Source organism: Piliocolobus tephrosceles, chromosome 6 (assembly GCF_002776525.5).
Source record: "Piliocolobus tephrosceles isolate RC106 chromosome 6, ASM277652v3, whole genome shotgun sequence".
In the NCBI taxonomy this organism is placed as follows: Eukaryota; Metazoa; Chordata; class Mammalia; order Primates; family Cercopithecidae; genus Piliocolobus; species Piliocolobus tephrosceles.
This window is the reverse complement of record NC_045439.1, coordinates 49,001,152-49,028,910: the sequence shown is the minus strand read 5'-3', so window position 1 is coordinate 49,028,910 and position 27,759 is coordinate 49,001,152. Positions and strand designations below refer to the sequence as shown.

Below are 27,759 nucleotides of genomic sequence, written 5' to 3'. Positions count from 1 at the left end.
AAAAAGATGTTCATCAAGAGAATGAGAAGACAAACCACAAACTGGGAAAAAATATTCGTAAAAGACATACCTGATAAAGGATTGTTATCCAAAATATACAAAGCTTAAAACGCAACACTAAGAAAACAAACCTGATTTAAAAATTGGCAAAAGAGTTCAACAGACATCTCACCCAAGAAGATATACAAATGGCAAATAAGCATAGGAAACAATGTTCAATATCATATGTGTATGTCATTTGAGAACTGCAAATGAAAACACTGAGATACTACTACACACCTATTAGAATGCAAAAAACTAAAACACTGACAATACCAAATGCTGGGGAAGATGTGGAGCAACGGGAACTCTCATTGCTGGTAGGAATGCAAAAATGCTACAGCCACTTTTGAAGGCAGTGTGGCTGTCTTCAGTCTTTCTTTTCTCTTTTCTCTCTTCTTACTTTTTTTTTTTTTTTTTGAGATGGAGTCTCGCTGTGTCGCCCAGGCACTGGTGCACTGGTGGGATCTCTGCTCACTGCAAGCTCTGCCTCCCGTGTTCACGCGATTCTCCTGCCTCAGCCTCCCGAGTAGCTGGGAGTGCAGGTGCCCACCATCACGCCCGGCTAGTTTTTCCTATTTTTAGTAGAGACGGGGTTTCACCGGGTTAGCCACGATGGTCAACCTCGTGACCTCCTGACCTCATCATCCGCCCACCTCAGCCTCCCAAAGTGCTGGGTTTACAGGCGTGAGCCACCGCACCCGGCCTTCAGTTTCTTATAAAACTAAACATAGGTTGGGGAGTACGGGCTAGACAATGCGAACTATTAGGTGACCAAAGTTGACCTTAGAATCAACTTAATTTTGCAGGTGAGGGAAGAGAGGCCTAAACGACCATCGGCTCCCAGTAAAGCAGATTCGCAGCATACTGTGCTTTGCCCAAATCGCTGTTGTAGACACAGGGGCAGAGGCATGTTTGGAGAAAGGGCTCAGAATTTGGAGTGCGACAGACGTAGGTTCGAACAGAGCTCTGCTACTTGGTGGCTGCGCGGGCTCCCGCACACATCCTCCCGAACGCTCGGCTTCCTGCCGGTCCACAAGCCTGGGTGCGAGGCGTCAACGCGCCGCTGAGTGCGCAGGAGGCCGCGAGGCTGGATGGGCCGCCGCGCCGACGCCCCCTGCCGGCCGGCCCGCGCCCAACGCTCCGCTTGTGGGACGCCCGCGGCCGGATGCCCTCCGTTCGCTCCCTCCTCGGCCTCTTGGCTGCCGCGGCGGTCTGTGGCGCCTTCGCCTTCCTAGGCTACTGTGTTTACCTCGACCGGAAGCGGCGCGGGGACCCCGCGTTCAAGCGCCGCCTGCGGGACAGTGAGTGGGACCGAGGCGGAGGCGCGGCCGGGTCGGGCAGCGCGGGCGGGCTGCCGGCCGGGAGGGCCCCCCTGTGAGAGGCCGGGCCGTGAGTACCGCAGCTTCTGCCGAGGGGCCCGCGGCGCCCGGGCGGGGAGGACCACTCGACCCACGCCTCCCAGCCAGCACGTGCTGTGTTGTGTTCGCAGAAAGAAGAGCCGAGCCTCAAAAGCCTGAGGAGCGGGGCACGCAGGTGCTGTGCTTTCGATCCACGCAGGTAGCTCAGTAGACGCAGGTCTGGGCTCGCTGGGTTTCTTGGCTCCTGGCGGGCTCGGCAGCAAGTAGTTCCCTCAGCCGCCCGCCGCCCGCGCCGGGGAAGAGGCCTGCCCTCGCGCCCCAAGCACCGCCTCGGGCGCAGTCACTCTCCTCTCACAAAAGGGAGGGAAGGAAGGAAGGAGAAGTTGGAGTTGTAAAAGGGCAGCTGTAAAGCAAAACATTGTACAACAGGCACTTCTTTTAATTGAAAGAAGGAAGAGGAGGCTTTTGCCCTTTCAGAGCCGCGCAGGACACTTAGAAACCCAGACTGGCCACGGTCACACGGAGGTAACTTCTAGATTGTGCTCCCGCAGGGCCTTTCTTGTAGCTCGGAAGCAGAAGGCATCTTCGTGTTTTCTAAGTCTGCGGCAGAATTTGATTAGTCCCTTTTTTGTTGTTTTTAAGAGACACATCCTCCCGAACCAAAGGTGACCAAAGTTGACCTTAGAATCAACTTAATTTTGCAGGTGAGGGAAGAGAGGCCTAAACGACCATCGGCTCCCAGTAAAGCAGATTCGCAGCATACTGCGCTTTGCCCAAATCGCTGTTGTAGACACAGGGGCAGAGGCATGTTTGGAGAAAGGGCTCAGAATTTGGAGTGCGACAGACGTAGGTTCGAACAGAGCTCTGCTACTTGTAGCAGAATAATAAATATTCTGTTTGTCCGGGCGCGGTGGCGCACGCCTGTAATCCCAGCACTTTGGGTGGCGAGGCGGGCATATCACATGAGGTCAGGAGTGCGAGACCAGCCTGGCCAACATGGTGAAAGCCTGTCTCTACTAAAAATACAAAAATTAACCGGGAGTGGTGGTGTGTGCCTGTATCTCACCTACTCGGGAGACTGAGGCAGGAGATTTGCTTGAGTCCAGGAGGCGGCAGTTGCAGCCTGGGCGACAGAGCAAGACACTGCCTATAAAAAAAGAAAGACACAAGGGTGTTCCTGTGTTGCCCGGGCTGATCTTGAACTCCTGGCCACAAGCAATCCGCAGTTGATTCTGGATGTTTCCTTCGCTGAGATTGTTAGCCAGAGCACCTACACGTGTCTGTGTGATCTGAGATTCATTTGTGTGGTGGGCTGTGTCCCAGGGGGCAAGCAAACACATATATGTGTGTGTGTATAGAGAGAGAGCACGCACATGCATGTGAACTAGAACATGTGCTCATGTGGGAGAGCAGATGGTACCACTTTTGGCAACATTGAAGCCTACTCAATTTAAAGGGAGAGGAAATAGATTCTGCCTCTCAACAGGGATGGCAAGGTTCTGAAAGCACTTGTGTGACCGGGAATATTGCGGTAGCCATTTTTGAAACGTGCAGTTTTTCCGGAGAAGACTTTGTAGCGGAAGTGACATTGAACTGAGCCTGGAAGGTTGATTAATTTGTGGCTTGGTTTCAGGGGAGAGGACACAGGATGGAGGGAACAGCATGTGCATAAAGATGCAAAGTGGGGCATCTGCCAAGCACATTCAGTAAACCAGTTTGGCAGAGGAGTCATACTGAGGAATAGTGGGTGGTAAGGTTGGAGAGCGAAAGTAGGGATTGAATTAAGGAAGGCTTGCTTTGAAGGCCAGGTTAAAGAATTGAGATTCAATGGAGGAATTACTGAAGATTTCTAAGCAGGAATTTTTTAAAAAGAAGGAAAGAAAGGCAGAAGATAACGATTCTTAGATTGATCAGGCAGGAGTGTACTTAATGGACAGGAAGAGAAAACAAGCTATTGCAGCGATTTAGATGAGAGGTAATAAAAATCCTGAACTATGGTGGTGGTAGTGGTAACTCGGAAGAATACAGTTCATGCCCACTGAGTAAAGGGTAATGGAGAGGCAGAGTCAAAGACACTTCTGGGGTTTCAAAATGGAATCACAGTAGAGAATAAAAGCCCATTTGACATAGTTAGCTGGGTAGGGAGTGTCCAAAGAGCTGGACATGGGAGTGGAGATGCCTTCCCTGACTTGACTGGGACAGAGCCTGATACAGCTGCATGTCCCTCTTCATTGTCCATGGTTTCACTTGCACATTTGTGTAATTATTTAATTAATGCTTTTTGTTTATTACACTAAACTCTGTGAGGGCAGACTTTGATTTTTACTCTCCATTGTTTCCAGTGCCTAGAACGGAGTCTAGTGCGGTAGGTGCCCAGCAAATGTTTGTTGAATATGGTTATTCATTGAAGGCAGAGGGAAATACCTTGTGCAGAAGCACAGAACATGAAATTGTAATATTCAAGGAGTGTTATGGCCAGAGAGATAGCTGAAGGTCAGTTAATGTCTTATTGTGGAGGACTTTGCATGCCAAACTGAAAAGTCAGGACATTTTTCTGTTGTGGTGGATAACTAATGATGGTGACTTTATTTCAGAGAAAAGACACATTATTTTGGTTTTATTTTTTAAATAAGACAATTCTGGTTCTAGTGTGGAGAAAGGAAGTTGAAGACAGGAAAATCAGTCAATGACAGTTCATATGGGAAATAATGATTTATATTAATATAATCATATTTTAATTACAATATAATTTAATTATATTCGTATTAAGCCATAACTAAGTCATACTGTAATTTATTGATATAAATCAATAATTATTAATAATAAATTGTTAATATATTATTTCCCATATAGGAAATAAATTATTTCAAGTGAGGAAGCAGCACAAGCAGGATTTTTCAAATGTTCTTTCATGTAATTGTCACAACTCTATTCTAATTTTTTTTTTTTTTTTTGACACAGAGTCTCACTCTGTTGCCCAGGCTGGAGTACAGTGGCATGATCACAGCTCACTGCAGCCTCAACCCTTTTGGGTTTAGGTGATTCTCCCACCTCAGTCTCCTAAATAGCTGGGACTACAGGTGCACACCATGTCCAGCTAGTTTTTGTATTTGTATAGTGACGGGTTTTGCAACATTGCCCAAGCTGGTCTTAAACTCCTGAGCTCAGGCAGTCTGCCCGCCTTGGCATCCTGAAGTGTTGGAATTACAGGAGGGAGCCACTGTGCCTGGCCTCTATTTTCATTTTACAGATGAATAAACCAAAACAGAGAAAGTCGTCTCTTCTCACCACCTTTTCTAGGGTCTTTCTTCCTCTTCTTCCCAGGACTTTCCCAAAGTATGGTCCATTGCTGCATTAGATTTACCTGGAGCATTTGTTAAATATGGATTATTTGACCCTGATCCCAGCAATTCTGATCCAGTAGCCTGGGGAATTCTTACTGGCACAGTGACTGTCAGACTTTAGGATCCATAAGAATCACCTGAAGAGCTTGTTTAAAAATGCAAATTCCTGGGCCCTACTCCCAGAGATTGATTCAGTAGGTCTAGGTGGAGCCCAAGAAACTGCAGTTTTAACAGATGCTTTGTGAAACATGGGCCTTGGGTTCTGTACTCTTCCCCCTCTGCCTAGAAGATCCTTGCCTTCTCCAAAAGTGATTTCAAATGTGCTACTCTAGACCTGGTGTCCCAAGTTTCATCTGTCTACCAGACTCTGTCATCTGGACGTTCTATTGGCGCCTCACCTTAGTGTGTCCAGAAGTAAGTTCATCATCTACCCCCCTTACCACTGTACCTACTCCTGTTTCCTTACTATGCTCCTGGTGTCACTGGCCTCCCTGCTATGACCCTGACTCATCTTGTTTAAATATCAGCTTCATCCATCATAAACAATGACCAATTCTTATTTTCAAATGCTCTATTTCATATATATATGTATATATATCCCACTTGTCTATTTCTATTGCTTCCCTGCGACTAAAGGCTTTTATTACCTTTTACCCAGGTTATTGAAATAGTTTCCTAACTTGTCTCCCTGCCTCTATTCTTATGCTGTTAGAGTAAATTTCTTCTAAATGGCAGCTCTGAATATGTAATTCCTTGCAGTAGCTCCCTACTCTACAGATTAAAGATCAAGTTTGCTGGGCGCAGTAGCTCACACCTGTAATCCCAGCACTTTGTGAGGCCGAGGTGGTCTGATCACCTGAGGTCAGGAGTTCAAGACCAGTCTGGCCAACATGGTGAAACCCCATCTCTACTAAAAATACAAAATTAGGCATGGTGGCACATGCCTATAGTCCCAGCTACCCGGGAGGCTGAGACAAGGGAATCGCTTGAACCTGGGAGGCGGAGGTTGCAGTAAGCCAAAAGCTGCAGTGAGCCAGGATCATGCCACTGTACTCCAGCCTGGGCAACAGAGTGAAACTCCGTCTCAAAAACAACAAAAACAAAAACAAAAAACAAAATCAGCCTCTGCTTGGTGCTATGCCTTTGACGGGTACCTATTCCAATTGACTGCCTTATTTTCCTAGGGATTGGAAATAATATATGAAAAGTTCCTAGTTTATAGCTGGCCTTCAATAATGGTTATATTGTTGCTACATTTACCCTATCATGGCCAGCACAGTGGCTTACGCCGGTAATTCCAGCACTTTGAGAGGCCGAGGCTGGTGGATCACGAGGTCAGGAGTTCAAGACCATCCTGGCCAATGTGGTAAAACCCCGTCTCTACTAAAAATACAAAAATTAGCTGGGCATGGTGGTGTGCACCTATAATCCCAACTACTCAGGAGGCTGAGGCAGGAGAATCACTTGAACCTGGGAGGCGGAGGTGGCAGTGAGCCGAGATTGTGCCACTGCACTCCAGCAAACAAACATTTACCCTACCATAATCCAGCTAATTAAGTTCACTTGGTATGTTCCCTGCAGTTTTGCGTTGCTTATACTTTCCTCATCAAACTTTCACTGAACCTCTCCACATCTCAAACACTATCTTTTCTGAGAAGCCTTTGACAATTCTCCAACTAGATGTAATGTCTCCGTACTTTGAGCCCCAGAGGACATTGGACTTCTTGTTGTGCCTACATGATCCCTTTCCCTTTATTAGACTGTGACTCCTTGGGGATGGGCACAGGGTTCTTGGTCTCCAATTCCTTCTAGCTTTCCCTGGAGTGTCCTGTCCTTGCCAGTCCTCACTAAACATCTATTGAGTAAAACCTCTGATGTTACTGATTATTAGTATATTTGATGATACAAGCTTAAGAGATGACCCCTGGCTGGGCGCGGTGGCTCATGCCTGTAATCCCAGCACTTTGGGAGGTTGAGGCGGGCAGATTACAAGGTCAGGAGATCAAGACCATCCTGGCTAACAAGGTGAAACCCCGTCTCTACTAAAAATACAAAAATTAGCTGGGTGTGGTAGTGGGTGCCTATAGTCCCAGCTACTTGGGAGGCTGAGGGAGGAGAATGGCCTGACCCCGGGAGGTGGAGCTTGCGGTAAGCCGAGATTGCACCGCTGCACTCCAGCCTGGGCAAGGGAGTGAGACTCCGTCTCAAAAAAAAAAAAAAAGGTGACCCCTTTCCAGGCTCATTGCATTTTAAAAAGAAAATTCTTGGGGGAAAACAAAAACAAAAACCTTACAGATTTGAAACACTGGAGCTGAAGTAACCGGCAGTGGAGTTGATATTTTGGGCTAGGGTTTGCACAGTGTACCTTGAAAGACTAGCCCTAGATATAGTACCAATGATGATGCCATCTTGTGGCCATGGTAGCCTTCATGAACCAATCGCAGTAAACCAAAGCATCCTTCTGAACACTCACTCCCCTGCCAACCCCCCACCAGGTCCTTTGTCCCTTTCCTTTAGAGGATGTGAGTACAGAAGGCTTAGCATAGTTTCTTGTTTCCCCTAATAGAGAATTACTGTTGCATGAACAGGTTTCACTACTAAAAGGACCAAAATGACCTTGTAAGCCAGAGAAATCATTGCAACCAAATCAACAGGCACTGTTAATATCCCGGGCAAGAAAATAATTTTGCAACATACAAAACTACCTTTGTTATATTAATTACAGTAGGATTTCTGCTATATGTGGGTGGGTAAAATATGGGATGAGAGTTACTTATTATAAGCATCTCAACCTAACAAATATGTCATGTTTTTTTAAATCACTTAAAATAATCCCATTTTAGAAAATTGGTTTAAATATTATAAAGAACAACTACATTTGTCATAACTTTGGATTTAGAGACTAGGTTAAAGATGTCATTTTTTTTTTCTTCCTTTTTTTTTGTGACAGAGTTTCGCTCTTGTTGTCCAGGCTAGAGTGCAATGGTGTGATCTCAGCTAATTGCAACCTCCGCCTCCCAGGTTCAAGCGATTCTCCTGCCTGCGCCACTACGACTGCTAATTTTGTATTTTTAGTAGAGACAGGGTTTCTCCATGTTGGTCAGGCTGTTCTCGAACTACTGACCTCAGGTGATCTGCCTGCCTCGGCCTCCCAAAGTGCTGGGATTACAGGCGTGAACCACCACATCCAGCCCAAGATGTCCTTTATAAATAAAAAATAATTTGATCAGTAACCATATACCTTACATTCATTACTCATTGTTAAATATTTTATGAATATTTTAGTTGTGGGATCCAGCAAAGAATAAAAAATTGCACGAACTTTTCTTGCAAGAGGTACGGATGGGAGAACTTTGGTTATCTAGAGGTAAGAATGTAAATGTTCTTTTGTGAGTTATGACAGTTTATTCTTAAGAAATATTTATTGATTAGTATTTGTATGTCAAATAACTAGCTGGATGTGTTAGCCAACTTCCCTCACTAAAGAAAAACTATCCCAGCATGTTCACTTCATCACACTGTACTCTTGCATTATGTTAGAGTTTAGTGTTCAAGTTGCAGACTTGGAAGTGGGCAAACAGAGTAGCAAAGCCAAATACAAAAATACCTCATTTATTGTTATATAAAATTCTAAGTCAGTGAGTTTTCCAAGTGACTAAATGTTAAGAATAAAAACTTTTTGCCAGGTGTGGTGGCTCATACTGGTAATCCCAACAGTTTGGGAGGCCAAGGCAAGAGGATTGCTTGAGGCCAACAGTTTTGAGAACAGCCTGGGCCAACAAAGCAAGACCCTGTCTCTACAAAAAACTTCAAAAATTAGCTGGGTACCATGGCATGTGCCTGCAGTCCCAGCTACTCAGGAGGCTGAGGTGAGAGGATCACTTGAGCCCAGGAGTTTGAGGTTGCAGTGAGCCATCATCTTGCCACTATACTCCAGCCTGGGAGACAGAGACTCTGTCTCAAGCAAACAAACAAAACAACTTTTAAAAATTCTAACTGCTTTATAAAAATGTTCCTGCTTTCTTAGAATATTCTTAATACTTATTTACTTTGTTGATAAATAAATTCCCTATGAATGTCCGTTCTTTTACTGTGTTTAATGGAGTGATGCCTGTCGGGGCTATCTTACACTTAATGGTCATATTTTGAGTTGTAATTTATTCCTACCTAATTCCAGATGGATTTGAGAAAACTTCATAATATTGTTAGGCAAAATGATGGTAGATAATATTATTATTGTATAAATATTATAATCATAATGTCCTTATTCTGGTGTTAAACCCTGGAAAGGAAAATTTGTCTTGAGGCTTCTTAATTTAAGAAGTAACTGATGTTGCTGGATAAGTCAGTATTACAAAACCCATCAGTACAATGTATATATATATATTTTTAAGTGTTGCAAACTCCCTTGCATATCACAGTGCCTGTACCTGTTTTTGCCTCTTTCTGTTTTTTTTTCAAAAGCTTTTGTTTTTCAATCTGTAAGCGGCCTCCTCCAGGATTTATAAAAACAAAGAGGAAGTCAAAATCCTAGACAACTCACAGCAATAGCCAAGATTTTTATTCAGTGTCTTAAAACCATTATAAAGGTTTTGAGAAATGAAAAAGTTGTAGGCATTCAAAATCATTGCACATTAATCACTATAATTTGTATTTTAGTATTTTATTTAGTATTGATCTTTGCTTTCAGATGGAGTAATTTTTAAAATGGACTAAAAATACCTGCTAAATATTGATGATTTTTGCTTTTAGATGCAGTAATTTTTGAAATGGACTAAAAATACCTGCTAAATATTGATGACAAAATGTACAGTTAGAACTGACTTAAATGATATAAACAGAAGTGACTTTACATAAACCAGTGAAGCTTATGTCTAAAGACCTTTATATGCATAGGCCTCTAAGGCCCCCTAGCAATTTTTTTTTTTCTTTTGAGATGGAGTTTCACTCTTGTTGCCCAAGCTGGAGTGCAATGGCGCAATCTCAGCCCATTGCAACCTCTGCCTTTCAGGTTCAAGCAATTCTCCTGCCTCAGCCTCCCAAGTAGCTGGGATTACAGGCATGCACCACCACACCCAGCTAATTTTGTATGAGTAGTAGACACAAGGTTTCACCATGTGGGTCAGGCTGGTCTCAAACTCCTGACCTCAAGTGATCTAACTGCCTTGGCCTCCCAAAGTGCCGGGATTACAAGCATAAGCCACTGTGCCCAGCCACCCCTAGTAATTTTGTATTCATAATTTTATATTCTTTTTTGTAAACAAGGACCCTCAAATTGTGGGAAAGTTCTGGATTATAAGTCAAAAGAAAAAAGATAACATATTTTATCACATTTTATCCCTATTCACTTTATGCTTAAGAGCTAAGATGTAATGTTCAATTAGATTTAGAGGTGATCTGAACACATGTTGCAAACTTGGGTTTTTAAATTTTTTTTTTTTTTTGAGACGGAGTCTTGCTGTGTTGCCCAGGCTGGAGTACAGTGGCCGGATCTCGGCTCACTGCAAGCTCTGCCTCCCAGGTTCACGCCATTCTCCTGCCTCAGCCTCCCGAGCAGCTGGGACTACAGGCACCCGCCACCATGCCCGGCTAATTTTTTTGTATTTTTTAGTAGAGACAGGGTTTCACCGTGTTAGCCAGGATGGTCTTGATCTCCTGACCTCGTGATCCGCCCGTCTCGGCCTCCCAAAGTGCTGGGATTACAGGCTTGAGCCACCGCGCCCAGCCGCAGGTTTTTAAATTTTTAACTGCTATTTAATAGCTTTTTTATTTTGAGGGGACAGTGTCTCACTCTGTCACCCAAGCTGGAGTGCAGTGGTGTGATCTTGGCTCAGCCTTCTGGGTTCAAGCAATTCTCATGTCTCAGCCTCCCAAGTAGCTGGGATTATATAAGTGTGTGCCACCATGCCTGGCTAATGTTTCCATTTTTAGTAGAGACTGGGTTTTGCCATGTTGGCCAGGCTGGTCTCGAACTGGCGTCAAGTGATCCGCCCTCCTCAGCCTCCCAAAGTGTTGGGATTACAGGTGTGAGCCACCGCGCCCAGCCCCCTAATAGCTCTTTACAGAAGTTTTATACTTCCATATTTTACTTACACTGCAGTTCTCGGTCTTGGCTGCTTATTCTTTAATTCTTCATCAAACCCCAAACCAATTAAATCAGAATCTATGGGGCTGGAACCCAGATGTCAATATTTTTTAAAAAATCTCCCTAGGTTTCTAAAACATTGAGAACAAACCAGTACAGTATTCTATCCAATGTGGCAATTTTTCACCCAGTTTTCTGCAGTCTTCTTAACTTTCTCCACTCCCCTTTGACATCACCCACAATTTTCATCGTTTTGCTGTCAGGTAAAATATAGTTCTGTAGCCATCTCAGTGGTGGCTATGTCTATATAAGACCATAGGGCCAATAATTTTGATTGAAATTTCTGAGGAGCTGGTATGATTTAATTTATTGGTTGGTTAAATTATTTGACCAAATTGGTTTTGTATTGTTAGCACCACCAATCTTGAGAACAGGCACTATTATATCTTATGTTGAAAATGTAAAATTAATGTATTTAAGTCAGGACATATCCCTGTTGTTTTTTAGTTTAAGCTTAATATGAATCTTTGGAAAGCATTTTTTTCTGTCATGCACTCTTCTCTTCATATGACCATGTATTTCAACCGATAAATGGAAAACTAGTTTCAGCTAATAAAAATCTATTATTATACTTACTTGTAGGGCCATATTTTATTTTCTACCTAGTTATATGAAGTATGTCAAGATTTCAACTCCTGTGATTACTGAATACCTGAAAAGAGGCAGTACTCTAGTCTCAAGGGTCAAAAAATTAGATTATATTCCTAATGCTGACATTAATCAGCATTGAAACTATACATCATTTCACTGATCTTTGCCTCAGTTTCCTTAAAGTAAAACAAGGGAGACTAAAGTCATTCCATGTTCTAACTTAAACAGAAATGCTATGATTTTCACTCTTCACATATTTTCATTCTTTGTTACTTCAAAGCCAGTTATCCTAAAACTCATTTTAAAACTGTGCTTAAAAATCAGAGTTCATAAATCTCTTATTTTTTCCCTCAGGGTATGTAATTCATGTTACACTAAATCTTGTTTCAACTCTTTGATAGTGAAATCTTTTTTTTTTAAGTTCCATTTAGCTGGAACATGTTTAATCTATCCTATTTTATCAATCACACATGTAAAGATAACCTTCAGATATTAATAAAAGCAGACAACTGCTTACAAAAAACCTCAGTATCCTCTTCCCTCCATACCCAAATTATAGAACATGAGCATTTCCAATGCAAAAGTGCACTTCTAAACAGTAAGAGTATACTTGCTGTAATTTGGCTCAAAATTATTAATATTGCAGCTTCACCACTAAGAAACTCAACGTCTTCCCTCATATTTGTACTGTACTCTTCACAAGACTTGTCTAAGTAGTCTTTAGTTTGATATGCTTTTAATTTTTAATGCTTGTTGCTTTCTTGGATTTGTAGAATGTCTGTTTTAAAGAACTTTAAAATTTTGCTCAAAACTTGTCATTCTGTTTCAGGAGAGCATAGAATGGGGGTTCAACACCTCAGCAATGCCCTTTTAGTGTGTGGGCAACCACAGGAACTTCTGAAGGTTTTCAAACACACACTCCCTCCCAAGGTATTTGAGATGCTGTTGCACAGAATTCCCCTTATTTGCCAGGTGAGCACATATTTAATTATCTTTGTGAAATGTACACAGTAAATAGCTATGTTATGCTTGACTACGCAGAAATATCAAAGTATATGTGTGAATTGCCCAGAATCTTAAATAAGTGAAATCTCTGACTTTTTGGCTGCTTTAACATGAAGCAAGCCTATTCTTTCAGGTTCCTTTGATTATAATAAATTTGTATTTTCTTGAGTATTATCTGTATTTCAACACTTCAGTTTTAAAGCAGAACAATACTTCTACGTCCATTAACATACAAAACATAAAAATCGCTTTGATAAATTTAAACATACAGGCTAATTAGCATTCTCTTAAATATAGGTTTAAAATGGTATTGAATGAAATCCATTCATAAGCCAGTTGATTAGTAAGTTTTAGTCCACTTGCATTTTACTAAACTACTTGGTATACATATGCATCAACTAGAATTTCCTGCAAATGCTTGGATCCGTTTCAGGATTCATTGGCCATAAGACATTAACTTTGGTTCACTTTTTATCATTGGCAAGCCTTGGAATCTATCATATTTAACTGTCAGCTTCTGAACAAAACACAAACATGAACTCCATTACAGTGTAACAGTCAACTCTTAAACATTCCCAAACTAGGGCAGATGGGATGGTTTCCTGAAGATATATGAAAATGTAGGTAAGATAAGAATATGTGGCCGGGCGCAGTGGCTCATGCGTATAATCCTAGCACTTTGGGAGGCTGAGGTGGGTGGATCACTGGAGGTCAGGAGTTTGACACCAGCCTGACCAACATGGTGAAACCCCATCTCTACTAAAAATACAAAAATTAGCCAGGCATGGTGGCACACACCTGTAATCCCAGTTACTTGGGAGGCTGAGGCAGGAGAATTGCTTGAACCTGGGAGGTGGAGGTTGCAGTGAGCCAAGATCGCACCATTGCACTCCATCCTGGGTGACGAAAGCAAAACTCCATCTCAAAAAAAAAAAAGAAAAAAAAAAAGGAATAATGCCTACCCTGACACAAGGGAGGCAAGAAAAGGATCATGCATTGAAATGATTAGCAAGTAACTGTTTTATGTATTCACCAGCAATTTGAGGCAGACATGAATGAACAGGAATGCTTGGAGGATGATCCTGATTGAAAACCATTTCAACGTATCCACAGTCCAGTGAGAATACTATGGTACCATACAGTATAAACAACTGCTCAGTGATATTTCCATTTATTTTACTTTTAGTAATAAAAATTTGTCTATCTCATACATGATTGAACACATAAGTTGCTTTAAAATTAACAGTCACAATTGAAGAAACAATGGTTTATTTTTCTAATCAAGTGACCAAGCTGCTGAATCATAAGGCCTCAACAAATGTTGCATCTTATTATTTCATTGAACAATAAGACCTTCTAGTTTGATTATTCCTGGTAAATAGCAATTTTGTTTCTCCAGTGGTTTCCATTTGCCAAACAGTCATGACAGATGGTTTAACATTGTGGCTACTGCTTTCAGGGGATTCTATCAGATGAGTCCTCATTTCCAATAAAGCAGCTATTGGCAATCTTTCATCAAAAGTTCATCCATCAGGACTTCTCTATCGTGGTTGGCCAAGGAGTCCTGCTTTGGCTGCCAGGGCTTCATTCTGCTGAATATGATATTCCTGAAATCTCATGGATATTCTTTGTGTCATTTTTAAATATTTCTGTAAGCAATGTTCTGAACAGGTGGTCTAGGAATGAAAAGGGAAGATATAAGAGGCAACACAAAAATATGAATTTTTAAAAATGCATGTATTCTAAAAGAACAGTGTGTAGTTTGCTTTTCTTTGAATATATCTGAGAATTAAATAGTATTAATTGGCAGCAACTGACCATAGCTTTTAATTGATACTTTCATCCACTGACAAGCATTAATATATATTGAATGTCTGCCAGTTTGTAGTCACTAAGAGCAATGGTAAGTCTCTGCTTTCAAGAAGCTTCTGGACTAGATTTTCTGCAAGTGTATTAAGTGAAAGCCCACATTCCTATCCTCTTGTTTCGATTGTTAAAATGTAGACCCAGTAGTAAGTTTGTTCCTTTTTAATGAGAAACAACATTCTTAATTCTCAACCTGTTACTTTTTATTTATTTAATTAATTTATTTATTTTTTGAGATGGAGTGTCACTCTGTCGTCCAGGCTGGAGTGCAGTGGCGTGATCTCGGCTCACTGCAAGCTCTGCCTCCTGGGTTCAGACCATTCTCCTGCCTCAGCCTCCCAAGTAGCTGGGACTACAGGTGCCTGCCACCATGCCTGGCTAATTTTTTGTATTTTTAGTAGAGACGGGGTTTCACTGTGTTAGCCAGGATGGTCTCAATCTCCTGACCTCGTGATCTGCCCGCCTCGGCCTCCCAAAGTGCTAGGATTACAGGCATGAGCCACCGTGCCTGGCCTATTTATTTTTTTGAGACAGGTTCTCTCTCTGTTGCCCAGGGTGGAGTGCAGTGGCTCACTGCAGCCTCAACCTCCTGGGCTTAAGTTATCCTCCTACCTTAGTCCCTGGAGTAGCTGAGACTACAGGCACACACCACCATGCCTGGCTAGTGTTTCATTTTATTTTTTAGTAGAGACGAGGACTGGTTTTTTTGTTTTTGTTTTTGTTGACAGGGTCTTGCTCCGTCGCCCAGGCTAGAGTGCAGTGGTGCAATCACAGCTCACTGCAGCCTCTGCCTCCCGGGCTCAGGTGACCCTCTCACCTCAGCTCCAGAGTAGCTGGGACCACAGCCATGTGCCAACATGTCCAGCTAATTTTTTTTTTTTTTTTTGTAATTTTTGTAAAGACAGCGTTTCACCATGTTGCTGAGGCTGGTTTCAAACTTCTGGGCTCAAGTGATCCACCTGCCTTGGCCTCCCAAAGTGCTGGGAGTTCAAAGTTACAGTGAGCTATGATTATGCCATTGCACTCCAGCCTGGGTGACAGAGCGAGACCCTGTCTTAGAAAAAAAAAGTTAAGACTTCTAATAGGATTAGGTTTTCAATATGAGCCATCAAAGTCAAGCTTTGCTTTTTCCAAAGCCAACCAGAATTCCCAGGGCCATACAGAAAGGCTGTGCCAAGTTTCTCTAGGTAGGCCATCTTGACTGAAAGCTAATTAGTAAGAATCTTTGTTGTGAAACAGTAACTCAGCAGCTGCAGGCATCTTCTCTAAAATGGTCTGACTTGGTACAATGTAACTATCATATTAAATTTGGCACTGTTAAACTCAATGCCGTGATTCAGTGGCTGCTTCAGTTCTTCTAAGCAATGGAACATAAAAGGTAGTCTAAATTCCTGTAATAAGTAGGAACAAGTGAAATGCTTAAGGGGCTCCTACTTATAGTGTTTATGACAGGCCTGGAGAATTTCAGTGAGTAACACTTTTCATACCTCTTCAGGTTTTACTTCTCTTGTTGTGAAGTCTTTAACACAGTCCAAAAAGCAGGTCTCTGTAAGTTTATTGTAGGTCCCGAGAAATTCCTTAAACTACAAACAAACCAGAATGGTCTTTAGTATTTGGTTTTTAAAACAAAGATGCTTTGAAACTTCAATTACTAGTATTTTATATTTAGACAAAATATACTATAACACTTGAAATCATAGTTATTATGCTACTTAAATGGGTACAATCTGATCTACAGAACAGTTTTATTTTCTAGTTGAATATTTAATTTTTTCTTGATTATCAGTCAAATGAAAGATACATATGCTTGGCTGGGCGTGGTGGCTCATGCCTGTAATCCCAGCACTTTGGGAGGCTGAGGTGGGCGGATTACCTGAGGTCAGGAGTTTGAGACCAGCCCGGCCAACATGCTGAAACCCCGTCTCTAATAAAAATACAAAAATTAGCTGGGCATGGTGGCACATGTCTGTAATCCCAGCTACTTGGGAGGCTGAGGCAAGAGAATTGCTTGGGCTCAGGAGATGGAGGTTGCAGTGAGCCAAGATTGTGCCACTGCACTACAGCCTGGCCAACAGAGCAAGACTGTCTCAAAAGAAAAAAATACACACACTTTATAACATTTAATATCCATTTTGGAAATGAAATAGAAACAATTGTTTGTGAAACCACTGACTGACATTTTTTTTTTTTTTTTGGAGATGGAGTCTTGCTCTGTTGCCCAGGCTGGAGTGCAATGGCGCAATCTCGGCTCACTGCAGCCTCTGCCTCCTAGGTCAAGCAATTCCCGTGCCTCAGCCTCCCAAGTATGCTGCGACTAGAGGTGTGCGCCAGCACGCCCAGCTAATTTTTGTATTTTTAGGAGACGGAAGTTTCACCACGTTGGCCAGGCTGGTCTTGCCTGACTTCAAGTGATCCACCCATCGGGGCCTCCCAACGTGCTGGGATTACAGATGTGAGCCACTGCACCCAACCTGACACAGTGGCATTAATAGCATCTTACATTTTTTGCAAAATATTTTCCCCTTATTAAGAACACCTTACCTGTTTTATCTGATCAGATTCTGGTATTTGTGCAGCCATATTCTTCTGGTACCTTTATTAGTCACCTAATTTAAAAATTTTAAAAAAAAGTTTGTCAATCTATAAACAGATGTTTTTAGTCTAACTGAAGTTAGGGAATCACTGCTCAGATTTTATAAATCTGTATATGTAACTGTATGCCACCCCCAATTTCTCAGATCATTAATGACCATAGAACCTTACAGCTGAGAATTAGATTTCTTTTTTTTTTTTGAGACAGAGTCTCACTCTGTCACCAGGCTGGAGCACAGTGGCGTGATCTCGGCTCACTGCAACCTCCACCTCCGGGTTCAAGCAATTCTCCTGCCTTAGCCTCCCAAGTAGCTGGGACTACAGGTACACACCACCACACCCAGCTAATTTTTGTATTTTTAGTAGAGATGGGGTTTCACCCATGTTGGCCAGGACGGTCTCGATCTCTTAACCTCGTGATCTGCCCACCTCAGCTTCCCAAAGTGCTGGGATTACAGGCGTGAGCCACTGTGCCCGGCCAGAGAATTATAATTATATTTTCTAATGCTAGTTTGGGACTCAAAGGCCCTGTCTATCGAAATTTCCAGTTTTAAGATAGTTTGCTCTGCTACCTTGCTAAGCTACTTGTTTAAAGCCCCATTCCTAGGAGGATTATAAAGGAAACCAAGATGGTGAGGTTTGGACTTAAAAAAACAATAAAAAAAGCTGGGAGTGGTGGCTCACACCTGTAATCCCAGCACTTTGGGAGGCCGAGGCAGGTGGATCACTTGAGGTCTGGAGTTCAAAACCAGCCTGGCCAACACAGTGAAACCCTATCTCTACTAAAAATACAAAAATTGGCCGGATGTGATGGCATATGCCTGTGGTCCCAGCTACTCGGGAAGCTGAGGCAGGAGAATCACTTGAACTCAGGATGTAGAGGTTACAGTGAGCCGAGATTACGCCACTGCAATAGAGCCTGGGCAACAAAGTAAGACTCCATCTCAAATAATAATAATAATAATAATAAAAAATAAAGGAAATCGAGATTTTTGCTGTTTTCATAAAATTACTTAACTATTTCACTAGTCACCAATTTGCTTATTTTAAATTTTTTACTATTATACTTAATCGAATATATCAAAAATATCAAAAATTTTCACATTTCAACATGCAATCAACATAAAAAGTATTAATAAGACATTTTACATTCCTTTTCTTGTAGTAAGTCTTTGATTTTGGTGAGCATTTTACACTTATACCACATCTCATTTGAATGCTAAATTTTCATCACAAATACTTGGCCTATATTTAGGTTTAATAAAATCTATAGTTGAAAAAGTAGATTCACATATCTGAGCCACTCCAAATACACTTAAAATTAGTTGCTAATTTAACTCTGACTCTTACTACTAATGATCCTTTTACAATATAAATACAAACGTTCTATTAATAGTTAACAAATACCAGTTAACAAACACCATTTGCTTAGAAATAGACAACTCTCATGAAAGATATTCAGAGTTTTAAAAGAAAGTTACAGGAATTATACATTCTACTACACATTCTATAGTTCAGAAAGGGCAATCACAGAGACTAATCAGAAACTTCTATTTATAATCTAACCTGGCGGCAACAGGGAAGAGAAGACAAGTAAGTAAAAAAGCCTTTCTGAATTACTGAGATTTTCACATATACTAATGTGTATCACATTATTTATTTACTATATCCTGGCTAGTTCTAAAAAGGTTGAGCATTTCATATAAAAGATTTGTACAGGCTGGACGTGGTGGCTCACGCCTATAATCCCAGCACTTTGGGAGGCTGAGGCAGGCAGATCAAGAGGTCAGGAGATTGAGACCATCCTGGCTAACACAGTGAAACCCCATCTTTACTAAAAATACAAAAAATTAGCTGGGAGTGGTGGCGGGTGCCTGTAGTCCCAGCTACTTGGGAGGCTGAGGCAGGAGAATGGCATGAACCCGGGAGGTGGAGCCTGCAGTGAGCTGAGACCGCACCATTGCACTCCAGCCTGGGCGACAGAGCCAGACTCCATCTTGAAAAAAAAAAAAAAGATTTGTATAAAATAAAGCTGTTTAAAATAGAAATTAAACAGCATGTAAAAGGAAAACATGAATCATGTACACTGTAGACTAACATAAATGCTACACATTTTATTTAGTTCAGAGTTTTCTGATAACCAAGACAAAAATGATAAACTGGATGTGCAAATCTTTATTAGCTTATCAATTATTAAAGTCTGTGAAACACATAAACTTTTTATGAAGCTTTGTTGAAACTAATTTTTATGAAGCTTTGTTGAAACTAGTAGTAAATTCAAGTTTAGGACAAAGCATATGCCACCATCATGAAAAAAATTAACATTCAGCTTTTGATTAATACATACAATCAACAGTAATTCCATTCCACCAGTCTCAATCATACCTATACTTTCCTCCTTTTTGCATTTATTCTTCCTTCCTCTTTTTTCCTTATCCTATAAAATCACAATAACTAGGCTCACGCTTGTAATCCTAGCACTTTGGGAGGCTGGGGCAGGTGGATCACCTGAGGTCAAGAGTTTGAGACAAGCCTGGACAGCATAGTGAAACCCTGTCTCTACTAAAAATACAAAAATTAGCCGGGCGTGGTGGCTCATGCCTGTAATCCCAGCTACTCAGGAGGCTGAGGCAGGAGAACTGCTTGAACCCTTGGGTGGAGGTTGCAGTGAGCCAAGATTGCAGCACTGCACTCCAGCCTGCGCCACATAGTGAGACTCTGTCTCAAAAAAAAAAAAAAAATCACGATAACTACTGACATTTTAAAAAATGTGATTTCCTTCATGTGCACTGAAAAGCCTCCCCATTCCCCAGTGAGTGTCAGTGGAAACCACACAGGGAGCCTGGTTTCCGCCCCAATTGGCAGTAATGAGGTGCCCATCTCCCATCTACTCTGGAGTGGTATCAAAGGAGGCCTACTTGACATTCAGGACTTGCATTACTGCCTCATGACAATTAGGCCACATACCCTACTAATGTCAGTGGAGGCCACACGGGGAGAGTAATGAAGCACTGTAGTCCTTCCCAGTCAGGGAATTACCAATGGAAGCCTGGTGAGACAGAATGCCCACTCTACCCAGCAGTAACAAGAAACTCCCTGCCCCTCCCCTCAAGTGTCAGAGTGAGAAACATGAATTTCTACTTCCATCTGGCAGTAATGAAGTGGTACCTCCCCCCACTTCCCCTCATGGAGCATTGTCAAAAGGAGCCAGATAAAAGGATTAAATAAAATCTAGAGCTCATAACATGATATGCAAGATGTCCAGGATGCAATATATTAAAAAATCACTCATCACAGCAGGAACTAGGAAGATCTCAAACTGAATTAAAAAAAGACAATCAGCAGATGCTCAACATTGAGGAACATGTTAGGATTATCTGACAAAGATTTTTAAACAGAACCTTGTAAATATTTCAGTGACCAATGATGAACACGCTTGAAACAAATGAAAAAATAGAAGGTCTCAGCAAAGAAATAGAAATATCAAGACCCAAATGGAAAGTTTAAGAAGTGAAAAATACAATAACCAAAATAAACTAAATGAATAAAATCAATAGGAGAATGGAGGGGACAGAGGAATCAGGGAATTGGAAGCCAGAAAATAGAATTCTTCAATCCCGCTGGGTGCTGTGGCTCACGCCTGTAATCCCAGCACTTTGGGAGGCTGAGGTGGGTGGATAATCTGAGGTCAGGAGTTCAAGACCAGCCTGGCCAACACGGTGAAACCCCGTCTCTACTAAAAATACAAAAAAATCAGCTGGGCGTGGTGGCGTGTGCCTGTAATCCCAGCTACTCAGGAGGCTAAAGCAGAATTGCTTGAACCCAGGAGGGGTTGTTTGTAATATTCCTGTATCCTTTTGATGTCTGTAAAACCTGTAATAATGTACACCATTTCATTCCTGATAGTGTAATTTGTAACTTCTCTCTTGCTAGTAAGTTTGTCAGTTTTATTAATCTTTTCAAAGAACCAGCTCTTTTTTTCTCTTTTCATTTAAATTGATTTTTGCTCTTTATTTCCTTCATCGGGTTCATTTTGCTCTTCTTTTTTAGGTGCTTGAGGTAAGAGCTTGGATTACTGATTTAAGACCCTTCCTTCTTCTTTTCCCTTCCCTTTCCCTTTCTCTTCCCTTCCCTTTCCTTTCCCCTTCCCTTCCCTTTCTATAGTTCACATCAAAAAAGAACACAGATTTGATTTCCTTCTTATAATGCCAAAATTTGTTGTTCTTTTTTTTTAAAATTCCATCCTTGTATTTCTTTGGGTTATCAACCAGAGGTCAGAGAAACAAAGTATGAAATTTTTTTTTTTTTTTTGAGACAGAGTTTTCACTCATTGCCCAGGCTAGAGTACAATGGCACAATCTCAGCTCACCGCAACCTCCACCTCCCAGGTTCAAGCGATTCTCCTGCCTCAGCCTCCCAAGCAGTTGGGATCACAGGCATGCGACACCACACCTGGCTAATTTTGTATTTTTAGTAGAGACGGGGGTTTCTCCACGTTGATAAGGCTGGTCTCGAACTCTTGACCTCAGGTGATCCTCCTGCCTTGGCTTCCCAAAGTGTTGCGATTACAGGCATGAGCCACCATGCCTGGTCAAAAGTATGAAATCTTTAAATGTTCTCTAAGTTTCAGACTGGAACCCTGTGTTGCCTCTACACATACCTTGTCCTAATTATACACCTCATGGTGACAAATGATGGTTGTTACTAAAAAATCTGAAAAGACATGTATGAGGAATGCCCAAGTGCTTTTGGTATGGATCTTCTTTATTCATTAGATAATGTATTAATATATATTACTTAAACAGTGTATGTTTCCGCTTTTCAGTGAAATAAAAGTTTATCATACTATAAAAGTAATATATTTATTGAGAATTTGAAAAACAAAAGATAAATAGTTCTACCGTTCACAGACCACTCTGTTAACATTATGATTTATTTTCTTTAGAATCACTCAATTGTGTATTTTATTTATTTATTTTTGAGATTGATTGATTGATTGATTGATTTTTCAGACAGAGTCTCACTCTGTGACTCAGGCTGGAATGCAGTGGTGCAATCTCAGCTCACTACATCTTCTGCCTCCTGAGTAGCTAGGATTACAGGCATGCACTACCACACCTGGCTAATTTTTGTTTAGTAGAGACAGGGTTTCACCATGTTGGCCAGGTTGGTCTTGAACTCCCGACCTTAGGTAATCCGCCCACCTCAGCCTCCCAAAGTGCTGGGATTACAGGCATGAGCCACCGCGCCCAGACCAATTTCATTTTTTTTGTTGTTGTCGTTTTTGTTTTTTCCAGACCTACAGTTGAACTCAAGAGCTAACAATCAGCAGTTTTCTTATGTCTGCTTAAATCTCTAAAGCTATCCTCTGTTGTCACCAGTATCTATCAAGATTACGGTATAGGCCAGGCACAGTGGCTCACACCTGTAATCCCAGCCCATTGGGAGGCTGAAGTAGGTGGATCATTTGAGGTCAGGAGTTCAAGACCAGCCTGGTCAACATGGTGAAACCCCTGTCTCTACTAAAAATACAAGTTAGGCGGGCATGGTGGTAGGCGCCTGTAGTCCCAGCTACTCAGGAGTCTGAGGCAGAATTGCTTGAACCTGGGAGGCAGAGGCTGCAGTGAGCCGAGATTGTGCCATTGCACTCCAGCCTGGGTGACAGAGCGAGACTCTGTCTCAAAAAAGAAAGAAAAAAAAAGATTATGGTATACATAATTGTAGGCAACTGGTTCACAGAAAATACTGGAGATGACTGAGTAAATAAATGATTTTCAGAGTTACTTGCTAATTTGAGGTCTTCTAAATCTTTCACTATTCACTTTGCAGTTATTTAATAGTAAGCTTAGACTGACAAATTCCACCAGCCACATAAACCACCTGATGGTAAGAACAGATAGCAGTAATGTGGTTTTCCTTTTATTTGATCCTAGTTTCCAGATATTACAGCAAATGTTTGTTGTTATAGCGGCAAAGACCCATCAGGGGTTACCTTCTGATTATATCCCTGAAACCTGGAGAAGGAGAGAAGAAATAAGCGAATTCAAGAATCACTGGCTTAGATCTCGGGAATGACTACAATGATGCTGTTAGAACCAGGGAACTTAAGAATAATGGGAGATCTTTTCAGTCATCAAGCTCAAACCTTTTCTGATGCATGAGTTTCCTTTCTGTTCTGGAAAAGTAGTTGTCCAACCTTTGCTTGAATGTCTCCAGTAAGGCCTGATTCTTACCTGAAAAATGAGGTAATATGATTACTAAGTCCCCTTCAAGTTCTAATAGTCTTTTCAATGAAATGTAAACTTCTATAGGCTAATTTTTTTTTTTAAAGTTTCTTCCTTTTTAGTAAGTGAAATTAGTTTCCTCTAGTCTGAGGTTACAATTCTTTGGCGTATGTGTTACTATTAAAAAAAATACTTAATGTCATGCTATCCTTATTTGTCCAGGCATAAGTATACATTACACTTCCCATATGATTTTCCTACTAATTCTGGGAGGGATGGTTCAGAAATCTTAAGAAACTTACATGAGGTCACTTATACAGATAGTAACTGGGCAACTGCAGCCTAACTAAAGTGTTTGGACTTCCAAATCCAGTAATTTCCCCATTGCACCTATAAAATGACCTATTTAAGACCTATAAAATGTCTTATAAGCTATTATGGCATATATCATCTATCTAAAAATATTTTCCAAATAGCCAAATATATGTTATAAGCTAAGTGACTGACCAGGTGCAGTGGCTCAATCCCAGCATTTTGGGAGGCTGAGCTGGGTGGATAGCTTGAGCTCATAAGTTCTACACCAGCCTGGGCAACATGGCAAAACCCCATCTCTACAAAAAATACAAAAATGAGCCAGCATGGTGGTGTGCGCCTGTAGTCCCAGCTACTCAGGAGGCTGAGGCAGGAGGATCACTTGAGCCCAGGAGCTCGAGGCTGCAGTGAACTATGATCAAGCCACTGCTCTCTTGCCTGGGTGACAGATCAAGAGACCCTGTCTCAAAGAAAAAAAGTATAAGCTAAGTCATAAAACCTAGCATCACAAACTGGGTGCCAACATTAGGTGTTTCCTGGTGAGATGCAGTAAGATAGCATCACCTATGTGGTATTCTGGCCAAAAGTTTGATACGCTGTAATCATGAGGGAATAATTAGGAAAATCTACAACATGGAACAATTTGTAAGACAACCTGACTGGTCTTTTGAAAAGTATCAGTCATAAAGAAAAGGGGTTGAGAGGGCTGATTTAGAGTAAGAAAATAAGGCCAGGCACGATGGTTCATGCATGTAATCCCAGCACTTTGGGAGGCCGAGGTGGGCAGATCACATGCGGTCAGGAGTTCCAGCCCAGCCTGGCCAACATGGTGAAACCCCATCTTAATAAAAACACAAAAATTAGCTGGGCGGAGTGGCGGGTGCCTGTAATCCCAGCTATTTGGGAGGCTGAAGCAGAAGAATCACTTGAACCCAGGAGGCAGAGGTTGCAGTGAGCTGAGATTGTGCCACCACACTCCAGCCTTTGCGACAAAGATCCATCTCAACAAAACAAAACAAAAAACACACAAAGGAAAGAAAAAAGAAAATAAGCCTGGGCAATAAGGCAAGACCTAGTCTCTACCAAAAAATAAAAAATTAGCCAGTGTGGTAGCAAGTGCTTGTAGTCCTAGGTACTCAGGAGGCTGAGACAGGAGGATTGCCTGAGCTCAGGAGTTCAGGGCTGCAGTGAGCTATGATCATGACAGAGCAAGACCCTGTCTCTGGGCCGGGGACGGGGGGAGAGGAGGGGAAGAGGAACTAAAGAGTCATGACAAAGAGCTGTAAGATCCAAATTAAGTTGTCATTTTAATAATTCAGAGTGCCTACACTCAGATCTTAGGTCACTATTTCTTTCAAATAAGTATCACCTAGAAAGTAAGAGTTAAACTATCTCCACAGTCTCTGGCAGCTGTGACATTGTAGTTCTTTCAGTACACTCATAATATGCAATAAATTGTGAACAAACAGGTACCAGCTATGAGCCCAATTAAGAAGGGAAAATGTAATTAAAATAAAAAGTAATGGCTGGGCGCGGTGGCTCACACCTGTAATACCAGCACTTTGGGAGGCTGAGGCTGGTGGATCATCAAGTCAGGAGTTCGAGACCAGCCTGGCCACCATGGTGAAACTCCCGTCTCTAATAAAAATACAAAAAAAATTAGCTGGGCATGGTGGCGGGCGCCTGTAATCCCAGCTACTCAGGAGGCCTGAGGCAGAAGAATCTCTTGAACCTGAGAGGCGGAGGTTGCAGTGAGCCAAGATGGCGCCACTGCCAGCCTGTGCAACAGAGCAAGACTTTGTCTCCAAAAAAAAAAAAAAAAAAAAAAAAAAAAAAAAAAACCCTCATTAATTAGAGAAACTCAGCAAGGTACAGAAAATAATAATTAAAAGGTTCTTTAACGCTGAGCCCTTAAAGTCTTTTTTTTTTTTTTTTTTTTTTTTTTTTTTGAGACAGTTTTTCTTTTTCTCTCAGGCTGGAGCGCAATGGCGCGATCTCAGCTCACTGCAACCTCCACCTGCCGGGGTCAAGCAATTCTCCTGCCTCAGCCTCCTGAGCAGCTGGGACTACAGGCGCGCGCCACCATGCCCAGTTAATTTTTTGTATTTTCATTAGAAACGGAGTTTCACCATGCTGGCCAGGCTGGTCTCGAACCCCTGACCTCAGTTGATCCCCCAGCCTTGGCCTCCCAAAGTACTGGGATTACAGGCGTGAGCTACTGCGCTCGGACTTTAAAGTCCATTTTAAGTCTAGACTTCTATGAAACTAGACCGCCGAGATGTAACAGAAATAAAATTCGTTATTTAGCTTTTAGATCGGATTACATTTTTTGCTTTGATTATTCTAAAGCCTCTAGTAAGGCATAAAGGGAAAACTCTAAGTAGCGCATGCTGGGAAATGAACAGATCAGGTAAGGGCTGTTAGACCTGGTATGTCTAGAGACGATTTTCATTTAAAGGAGGATCATCCACCAGGCAGCTCAAGGTCACAGCGTAAATATCTTATAGTCTAATTCAGTGTCCCAAAACAAGACCCCCGACTCCCCAGATCCAGGTTGGGGATGGCTCAGGGCCTAAAGTTCCTACCCTCGCCCAGGTGACACCATCCCCAGGAAGGTCTGCACCGGACCCGGCGAAGCGCTGTCCCGCTTCGCACCCCCCACTGCCCCAAGTACATGCGGCGGCCTCCTCGGGAGACCCCGCCAATTTTCTGGAGCGTAGCCTGCCACCCCCGGCCCGGGAACCCCAGATTCTCACAGCAGAGAACAGGCACCATACTTAAGCACAGGCTCTCTCATCCGACATCAGTGCAAGGCTGGGGGGCGTTGGGGGACGACTGAACCTCGGGAGGCCGGGTCAGGGTCAGGACAGGAGCCGCGGCCGCCAGATGGGAAACAACACGTGGGAGCAGTGATGTCAAGTGACACTTAAACCCTTAGACGCCGATTCGTTATAACAAGAGGAAATCTAGAAGAAAAATCACGTACCATCAGGGAATTCTAAAATCTCCTAAGGATTGATCTCTGTGATTGTCTGCTTAGACAATGCTTTCTATTCCCCGACTTCCTCTCCAATAACGACCCGAATCTGTCGAAACTCTTTCGAAGCCTAATTTACCTAATCCTACGTCCCTAACGGTCTTCGGAAGCAAAGCAGTGTAAACAGCCACTGATAAATACAAGTAGTATTACAAGTCGGGAGCTCTTCAAGTTTCAGATGAGACTGTAGCGCGGTCTTGTGCGGCAATGTGCTACCTTTAAATAAATGAATGAATGAATGAATAAATGAATGAATGAATGAATAAATAAATAAATAAATAAGCCTCCGTTATGTCCGGAGTTTGTTTCCACCCGGAGAGGGATGGAAGAGCACCAGCGAGCGCTTAGCTTTGTGGTTGGATGTTTTGGGTGAGTTTCTTGGCGCGCATGCGTATTGTGTCTCAAGGGCGGGTTTGAAGGGAAGTGGGTGTTGACCTGCGGGCAACTGAAGTTATCAGATTGTACCCGTGACGGCGTGGGTCTCCGGCGTCCTGGAGACACGTAGGGATGAATTTATGTTTCCGACGATTGCATCTGGAGGGGTGTGTAAGACTCTGTGGCTGAAGAAAGCTATTACGCTTCTTATGTGGGTCATTATTTTAAAAATAGCATTTCGGTTTTATCTGCTTGACTGCCTCTTAACAAATTTTAAGCCCTCCTCTACATCTGTTTGGTTTTGCCCTACCAGCTCTGGGATTGGGGAGTGCACTGTTAATGGTTATTGTTGCTCCTGTGGCCATTCTCTTGGCATCCCCACTTTCACATTTTGGCATGGTGTATTAAAGACTAAATGGGATTAATGGGTAAATAGGACTTTATAGTCATCTCTAATCCTGGATTCAATACCAAAATTTAGATTTTCAGCTTTGTGGATGTTCTATTTCGACATTTTAAGAACAGTTCATTGCAAAGAGGTGAAAATTTTGTTCTGAAGTCTTCAGGACACAGAGAAAGTTTTTCCGTCCATAAGTGTGGGACTTGTTTTGTGACCAACAATATGAAAGGCTCTGAGGTCAGCTTGGAGAAGAAAAAAAGGATTAAGATGCCAGCGAAGAGACTTCGTGAGGTAGTTTCTCAAAATCGTAGAGATCATTTGGTTTTGCTGAAAGATGACTTGCCCTGTGTTCCTCCGGCATTGTCTGCAAATAAACGTCTTCCTGTTGGAACGGGAACTAGCTTGAATGGAACATCACGTGGTATGTGATTCCATGTAGTTTTTCAACCAGTTTTAGTTTAGTAAATC

General features: G+C 42.2%; 3 protein-coding genes across 5 annotated transcripts in view; 2 read left to right on the top strand and 1 right to left on the bottom strand.

Annotated features, from left to right (window-relative positions):
- Nucleotides 1-1,035: 1,035 nt before the first annotated feature.
- TOMM20L (translocase of outer mitochondrial membrane 20 like) lies at nucleotides 1,036-23,327 on the top strand. Of its 3 annotated transcripts, none has more exons than XM_023231444.2 (5): nucleotides 1,036-1,343; nucleotides 1,532-1,575; nucleotides 8,030-8,111; nucleotides 12,310-12,452; nucleotides 13,522-13,695. In XM_023231444.2, exons 1-5 carry the CDS (start codon nucleotides 1,208-1,210, stop codon nucleotides 13,573-13,575), a joined length of 459 nt encoding a protein of 152 aa, XP_023087212.1. In that variant the 5' UTR covers nucleotides 1,036-1,207; the 3' UTR covers nucleotides 13,576-13,695. The 3 variants fall into 3 exon arrangements, with proteins under 3 accessions (XP_023087212.1, XP_023087187.1, XP_023087196.1); XM_023231419.2 differs by lacking the exon at nucleotides 13,522-13,695 and adding an exon at nucleotides 22,877-23,327 and having other exon boundaries at nucleotides 1,182-1,343; nucleotides 1,532-1,599; XM_023231428.3 differs by having other exon boundaries at nucleotides 1,182-1,343; nucleotides 1,532-1,599; nucleotides 13,522-13,655.
- Nucleotides 13,641-26,735, bottom strand: TIMM9 (translocase of inner mitochondrial membrane 9). The gene is made up of 6 exons (XM_023231457.2): nucleotides 26,596-26,735; nucleotides 26,257-26,445; nucleotides 23,089-23,176; nucleotides 16,893-16,957; nucleotides 15,839-15,934; nucleotides 13,641-14,161 (listed from the first exon to the last, which is right to left on the bottom strand). Exons 4-6 carry the CDS (start codon nucleotides 16,929-16,931, stop codon nucleotides 14,027-14,029), a joined length of 270 nt encoding a protein of 89 aa, XP_023087225.1. The 5' UTR covers nucleotides 16,932-16,957; nucleotides 23,089-23,176; nucleotides 26,257-26,445; nucleotides 26,596-26,735; the 3' UTR covers nucleotides 13,641-14,026.
- A 256-nt stretch (nucleotides 26,736-26,991) lies between these two features.
- The window catches only part of KIAA0586 (KIAA0586 ortholog), a 125,973-nt gene continuing 125,205 nt past the window's right edge, over nucleotides 26,992-27,759 (top strand). The window contains exons 1-2 of the mRNA XM_023231469.1: nucleotides 26,992-27,058; nucleotides 27,373-27,712. Coding sequence (XP_023087237.1) covers nucleotides 27,032-27,058; nucleotides 27,373-27,712 — 367 coding nt within the window. The 5' untranslated portion in view covers nucleotides 26,992-27,031. The remainder of the gene's footprint in view (nucleotides 27,059-27,372; nucleotides 27,713-27,759) is intronic.

What these genes read in the sequence shown, in the direction of transcription:
- TOMM20L (XM_023231419.2), top strand. Translation starts at nt 1,208, where the DNA reads ATGCCCTCCGTTCGCTCCCTCCTCGGCCTCTTGGCTGCCGCGGCGGTC. An exon ending in CAAGCGCCGCCTGCGGGACA is followed by an intron (nt 1,344 to 1,531) that starts GTGAGTGGGACC and finishes TTGTGTTCGCAG; the next exon opens with AAAGAAGAGCCGAGCCTCAA. An exon ending in GAATTCCCCTTATTTGCCAG is followed by an intron (nt 12,453 to 22,876) that starts GTGAGCACATAT and finishes ATTTGATCCTAG; the next exon opens with TTTCCAGATATTACAGCAAA.
- TIMM9 (XM_023231457.2), bottom strand. Translation starts at nt 16,931, where the DNA reads ATGGCTGCACAAATACCAGAATCTGATCAGATAAAACAG. An exon ending in AATCTGATCAGATAAAACAG is followed by an intron (nt 15,935 to 16,892) that starts GTAAGGTGTTCT and finishes GTTTGTTTGTAG; the next exon opens with TTTAAGGAATTTCTCGGGAC. An exon ending in GAGAAGTAAAACCTGAAGAG is followed by an intron (nt 14,162 to 15,838) that starts GTATGAAAAGTG and finishes TTTCATTCCTAG; the next exon opens with ACCACCTGTTCAGAACATTG.